The sequence below is a fragment of the Pleuronectes platessa genome, chromosome 20 (assembly GCF_947347685.1).
Source record: "Pleuronectes platessa chromosome 20, fPlePla1.1, whole genome shotgun sequence".
Classification (NCBI taxonomy): domain Eukaryota; kingdom Metazoa; phylum Chordata; class Actinopteri; order Pleuronectiformes; family Pleuronectidae; genus Pleuronectes; species Pleuronectes platessa.
In genome coordinates, this window is record NC_070645.1 from 17,364,236 (window position 1) to 17,371,323 (window position 7,088).

The window sequence follows — 7,088 nt, forward strand, 5'->3', positions numbered from 1 at the left end:
GTTTACAGTTAGGGTTGTGTTTTAGGGTTAGAGTTGTATTTAGGGTTGTGTTTAGGGTTGTGGTTTAGGTTGTGTTTTAGGGTTAGAGTTGTAGTAGGGGTTGTGTTTAGGGTTGTGCTTTAGGGTTTGGGTTGTTGAACTTCAACTGGTTTCACTTTCTTCATCTTCTTATATTCACCACGACCTTCCTTCCTGCTACATCCGGCTCAAACACGTCTTGTTGTGGTTGTAAAAAGATTCTTCCTGTCAGTGACCCCTGAAGTTTTAAGAAACGACATCATGTTTGTTAAATGCCCTATAATGAGAACACACGGTGAACTTGGTTACTTCTCTGATGTTTTGTCTTTGCCAGGTTCAAAGCTGTGGAAACTGTGTCAATACCTGTAAGGAGACGTTGTATTTACCAAGCAAAGAGCATAACAAGGTCCTTGCAGTCTCTTGCATCACTGAGTCTCTGAGTTCCTGTCGAAATGCAGCGACAGCAACAGACGCAGGTCGTTTACTTTTTAACTAAACTTAAACCAAACGTCACTGACACAGATCACAGGCGCCTCCCAACAAATATCGTTTTATTTATTGTTTACGGTTTCTTTCATTAAACAGAGAGTCGGTCAAACAACAACAGAGAAAATTAAGGCCAAAGTCATTGAAGTCAGTTATTTAAAAAAAGTTTTGTTTAGTATTCAATGTTCAAATCTCTACACAGAATGAAAATATACTGCTTTTAGAAATTCTTTATTATGTCATGTGCTCCACCGAACCAAATACAACAACTAACAATTATTTAACACTTACTGTAAAATACAAGATTCACTGTTGCATCATCAGCCTTTTAATTCAGTTCTGGCTGTTTAAACATTTGTTGTTCTGTTCCTGATCTGGTCTGGAAAAACATCTGTAACTACACTCAGATTACATTGTATAGTTTTAAGTTTATTTTCTTATTATAATTTAAAGTTTTTAAGGAGATTTCAAGTAATAAAGCAAAACCCTAATTCAATAGTCAAAAATATGTAACTTTGTTTTTGTTTCGTGGGGATTTCAATCACACAAGGAAGAGTTTAAATTTGCAATTACACTTAAATCACACGTGGTTTGGTTTTAAGACGGATTCTGCTAATTTCTTTATTAACATTATTTTACATTCTTTGTTGTTTGTAAGTCAAAATAAGACATTTGATCAACAGAATTTCATAGTGAAACAAATATAAATGTGATTCAGAAAGTGAATGTTTGTGTTTTGACGCGTTGCCTGAAGTCTTAACGTCGATGAGTCATCACCTCAACACGCGAACACACCTATGAGCTGTTTGAGTGCAGCGCTGGATAAACTGTGGAAACGTCCTCAGATGGTGGAGCTCAAAGTCATCACACATGCCTCTGCGGAGCGGCAGCACTTTGTCTCCATCAGGCCTTTCAACTACAAAAGCCTCATCTAAAAGAAATATGAAAAAAAGGAGAAAATGATTTTTCTCTCCTCCTCCTCCTCCTCCTCCCTATTCCAGCCCCCTCCCTGGTTCCTTGAGTTCCTCGAGTCGAGAACAAAGCAGCGCGTTGTGAAACCATCGATCATTACTGTCACACGCTGCTTGTAGTATATGGTCAGAAACAACCTCTTTATTTACTTACCTCTCCCCCCCCCCGTGTTCGGGCCGCGACTGAAACAAAAGCCTTCCGTCTCTCAAGGAACTGAATGTCAATTTTTTTTTATTTTCAGGAAAAGGATAAAAACATCATTTGCACATTTTCTGCCTCTTCAAAATAAATAGTAACACATATCGGCTGCACAGGTCCACACCCAATTTTCAACAGAATTCATTTAAGCCAGGGAAAGGAAAATGGCACAACATGATTATCATACAGTGTGTGTCCCCCCCCCCCCCCCCCCCGCCCCCGGTGGAACATTATCGGTTTCATTTCTGAATGACAGTATATGTTTGGACTCTGCAAACTACAGAAGCAAAATTTAATTTACTTACAAACTGCGACTTCACCCGGGTGAGGACGGAAACAATGTTTTTTTTATTTATTTTTCTAGAGTCGAGGCGGCATGAATTTCGCAATCAAGCATGACCCCCCCCCCCTCCCCCCCCCCCCGCCCCACCTCCCTACCCCCGCCCCCCCTCCCCTCCTACAAAAGCAGAGAAATCATACATTGGCAATAGGAAGAAGAAAAAACAGACTCTAGACAAACACTACATTGCAATAACTGCAAAATGTATTGTTAGGAGAATAAGAGAAATCATACGCTTTCCTGTTTCACCCGGCGGAGACATCGATCCCACAAAGAGTCGCCTTCTTTTTATTATTTGCACAACGTCTGTCTTCACATCACTTCTTTAGCACATCTACTACAGGTTTATACTTTTATTGTTTCACTTTTCATACAGAGGTGTGACTGAGCTCGTGAGTAATGTGAGTGAAAACAGCCCCTCGACTCCCTGCACCACCAAAAACAGAAGGAAAAAGAAACAACATAGAAATCATTGTGAAATATCGTAATGAACAGTCAAGTGACATTTCATGAGAAACTTCTATGTTTTTCTTTATTTTTTCTTAAGCACAAAGATAGCAAAGGAATGCATCAAAGCCAGAGGGCCGGCCCCCCCCCGTGCCCATCGCTGGACTGACAGGGCCGCTGCCTCCTCCTCATATAAATACTCCAACATGTATGCATTCTGCAGTCAGTGGTTGGACTCCAGTCCCGAAACCTGAAACCTTGAATGTCTCTTTGCACACAACGTTTCCACTTTTGAAGTCCGTGTCAAACCGCACCGTGGCAAACTTCTCAAAGTCCGTGGAGGGAGGGAAACAAACCAAACACCTTTGAAGTGTTGACCTCTCCGTCTCTCTCTCTCTCTCTCTCTCTGGTTTGTCTTTGAATCTTTTTCCTCCGGCGCGCTAAGGCAGACAAATATTTTCTCCGACGGTAAATTACTCTCATTTGAATGTGGAGAGAGACATCCGGGGGCTATGAGAAGACACTGGTGCCGTCGCTGTTGCCGTACAGGTCGGCCAGCTTCTTGAAGCGCGGCCCCCAGTTGCTCAGATAGTCATAGTTCTGGTCTGAGTCTGTACTTAGCGACTCCAGTGAGCTCAGTGACTCCGCTACCGAGCCGCTGCCCTCGAACGCGTACGTCTGCAGGGAGTCGTACGGGGGGGCCGACGGGTCCACGTCCGCGTCCTTCAGCCGCTCCCAGATAAACTCCCGGAACACCACATTGTCTGGCAGGGACTTATAGGACGGGCGAGAGGCTGAGGAGTAATGGAAGAAGGTGGGCGTGTCCGGCGTGACGTCCCTCCGCAGGGTGGGGTCTCTGATGACGTTGAGGTTGCGCAGGGTCACCATGTCGAAGGCCTCCGTGTCCTCCTCGCCGCCGCCCTCGTCGTCGTAGCGGACGATGTTCTCCCGGATGTCCCGCTCCTCCTCCAGGATCAGAGGCTCCTTCTTCCTCCGACGCATCGTCACAATGAGCAGGACCATGACTGAGGAGAGAGGGGGAGAGCATAGTTTTGAAGTTAAAAAAGCGAGAAAGATGGATTAACAGTTGGCAAAGTATCAAAAGTTGAAATAGACATGGAGTAATGGAGTGATTGAAAAGTTGAAATATAGTCAGGGTTCCTACGGTCATGGAAACATGGAAAAGTCATGGAGTTTTAAAATGTGTTTTTCCAGGCCTGGAAAAGTCATGGAAAAAAATGTAATCCCCAAAGTTTTGGAAAAGTCATTGATATTTGTTATATTCATATTTTCATGTCGTTCCTTTACGCTGAGATTTAAATAATTAATATGCTTTTAAAGAAATACACTAAAAATATAAGCAGGCATACTTTGGTTTGTGTCATTTAAGGTATACTGTATGCCTTGGAATTCTCATTGTTAGTTTAAATACTACATTTTGTCACTTTTTCGCGTATTCACCGAGATTAAACATAATGTTTGGTCATTGAAATTTGGTTTAAAGTTATTGAAAAGACATGGAAAGCCATTGGTCAAAATTTGTATGAACCCTGTATAGTGAAAAATACATAAATCAAAGTTTAATGATGAAATAATTAGCAAAAACATATAGAAGGGTCATTTTATAGTTAAGGGTAAAAAATGTAAAATTAAAAAAGTCATCCAAAACACCAGAAGAATGTTGTAGTATACTAAGAAAGAGTAAGAAACAGTTTGCAGAGAAGTTTTGGATTAGCTCTTGAGATTATTTGTGGATGATGGATTCCTGCAGCCAGTAGCTGTGGAGCCTGGCTGGGAAACCACTGCTCTGTGAATCCAGTGACACTGCTTTGCAAAAATCCTGTCAGAGTTTACTAAACTAAACTCCCTATGTAATCTTATGTTGCCCCTCAGTGGCTCCCACCACCTACATCCTGCTTCCAGACTCCACCAGCCTGGAATCCGTGGCCCTCGGGGATCTGAGCTGACGCCCTCCTCCAGCCCGGGCTCCCTCTCCCATATATTATTGCTGAAAATAACTCTACGCCCAAGCAAACTGGCAAATGTCTAATGATCCTCTATCCGTCAATGTCAAGCTGGTGCCGGTGAAATATCGCTCCGTGGGCCCATATTTCTTTTCTCCGTCGTGCCGTTGAGCTACTGCAGGCGGTGGAGGAAGAGGCACGGGAACCAGATTCCAAACACCACTCACGCTCTCTAATAAGGGAGCAAGTGGAGGAGTCGGACGGGAGGAGAGTGTCACATGGAAAAGGCTTCAGGAGATGAATGGGATGAATCTTTGTTGGCTACTCGGTGACCGACCCTTCAACAGCAGCATGGCCGCTGCTAATTTGTCCCTCGATTGCTAAAATTATAGCTTCAAATCCAACGATAACTGTCAGCACGAATCTAAAGTTTGCTTCCAGTTTTGCATATTTCGCAGGACAATTTCTCATTGGAAGTTTGATATTCCATTCATTCGTTCTGTTCCTCATCGACAATTCTTTGATCGCATCAGAAGCAACTTTAAGATCCTGGGACAGTTGTGTGTTTTTCTCTATCAAACAATCATCAGAAGCCCGAGCACTGTTAAGAATAACCCGAAAACAGTTAGTAGCAATTAACCCTGTTTAAGCTGCATAATGCTGATCTATTAGTGCCAGGAGACTCAGCTATTTCTGCAATAACTGATCTTCTTCCTCATTCGACGATAATATATATACATAAGTTGAAGGCTATTAAACAGCTATGATTGAAGGCGTGTCAATGATTTTGATTTTGTATTAATCTTGCGTTTGATGGTTATTTTTCTTTTGACTGCGCATGCATTGTTGAACTTCATAGTAAAAAGCTTGCAGCTTACAGCTTATTACTGTAGGAACAGTACAAACCTCAACCACAGTCATAAAATCACTCTAATCAATCACTTTATGATCTATCGATTTTTGTGACGATCCGTCAATGTGAACGCGTTCCAGGGGGCGCTGTTGAGCCATTTTGCCACGCCCATTTAAAATTACTCAAGAATGCGTAAAGCTTCACCACTTTCTAATTTTCTGCATGTTAAAGCCCTTAAAAACAATTAATTTGCCGAAACAAATAAAATATAAATCCTTACAATTTCAATAGGGCCTCCCACTGTCTCCCACTGTCTCCCACTGTCTCCTCCTGTTCGATGCTAGGAGCCTAATAACCCCGACAAGATCCATCTCCTCCCCAAGGAACATCCAATAATTCTGCGGAAGATTGTTTCCCATGATTCTGAAAAACTCCACTCAGTCTAAATTCTTTTCCCTTTCCTTCTCGATTCAGCGAGGCTCCCACAAAGTGAATTACAAAGTGACACGGTGAAACAGAATATTCTCGGTGCCTTCCAGCAGAGCTCTTTAGGGTTTAATGCCTCGAAGGCAGCCGCCGTGCGTGACAGCCTGGAAACCGGCCAACATCCAATCACGTCCCACCGAGATGAGCAGGTGGACGGCCGAGCATACAAATGGTCGCTCCGTACCGAGGTGCCCAGGGTCCTGTTAGAAAATGATTTCCGGCCCTGGCAGTTTAGCAAACACACAGCCCGCGGGGGGGGGGGGGGGGGGGGGGGGGGTCCCGCTCTACATTACTCACTTCCTGCTCACGTACGCGAGATGAAAAACAAACGAGCAGAAGATCGGGTTGTTGCTACGACGGCTTTTTGCTGTAATTGATTTGTTTAAATGACCCCCCCCACCCACCCCCAACCCCCCCGCTACTCCACAATTAAATTCTGAACGAGGCCACGTTTCTGTGCTGCCCTTTTCCTTCCCAGCATGCATCGGCGAATGCACTTTCTAATTAAGAGCATTTGTCCGTGCGCGGTATGATTCTGGTGACGGGGACTGATTATTCACCCACACACCTCCCGTGTCTTTGTGCCACTGTGCCGGTTCGAAACCGAAGTCTTAATCAGCTGCTGTGTGGCGCCGCGGGACATGGGAGGAAGTTTTATTTTTGTGGAATACTAATTCCTCTGAGAGAGATTGTGTTGAAAAGCTTAAAAAAAACAGAAAAAAACTGTTTTGTCAATCATCTGTTGGTCTGAGCGATAGCCGGTTCCACAAAAACACAATTTTCTGCCAAATTTCCAACGGCTTTGGTTATTTTCTTTTTTGGTTTTAAGAGATTGGGTGTTTCTCTCCAGGACACACGTTGGTGTTCTTGTGCTTTCATGCATCAGTCCAGGATTAAGGATATTATCCACACACAGTTTCACTTTTTACACCAACTTCCCTGTTTAATATGGTCTCTCTATTCTCTAAAGCTAATTTCAGACCTGCACTGAGCTCCAGACATTTTCAGAAAGACACTGAAGAAGACACAAACTTAAAAGACTACAGACATTTTCATGGATGTGTTTTCACTACATTATTTTCTTGTAGATTGAAAATTTGTCTTTATAAAGTTGTGATATTCTTTTTGCTTTTTACCTTTGAATTGCATTGGCTGCATCGTGCAACTACCTGAATTCTAAATAAATGTCCCTTGTGGTCCCTTCTATACAAAAGTGAAATATTGTCATAGTTATTATTTATGTTTATGACTGAAACGAGCTCTGCGCCGCTTTTGTTTTTCTTATTGATTCCTATAACTGGCAGATTTCCGGCGGGTGGGAGCC

At 43.0% G+C, this 7,088-nt stretch overlaps 1 protein-coding gene across 2 annotated transcripts in view; it reads right to left on the minus strand.

Moving 5' to 3' along the window:
• Window positions 1-2,971: 2,971 nt before the first annotated feature.
• cdh7a (cadherin 7a) overlaps window positions 2,972-7,088 on the minus strand; it is an 82,897-nt gene continuing 78,780 nt past the window's right edge. For both annotated transcript variants that reach the window (XM_053412488.1, XM_053412489.1), the window contains one exon: window positions 2,972-3,486. In XM_053412488.1, the coding sequence (XP_053268463.1) occupies window positions 2,972-3,486 (515 nt within the window). The remainder of the gene's footprint in view (window positions 3,487-7,088) is intronic.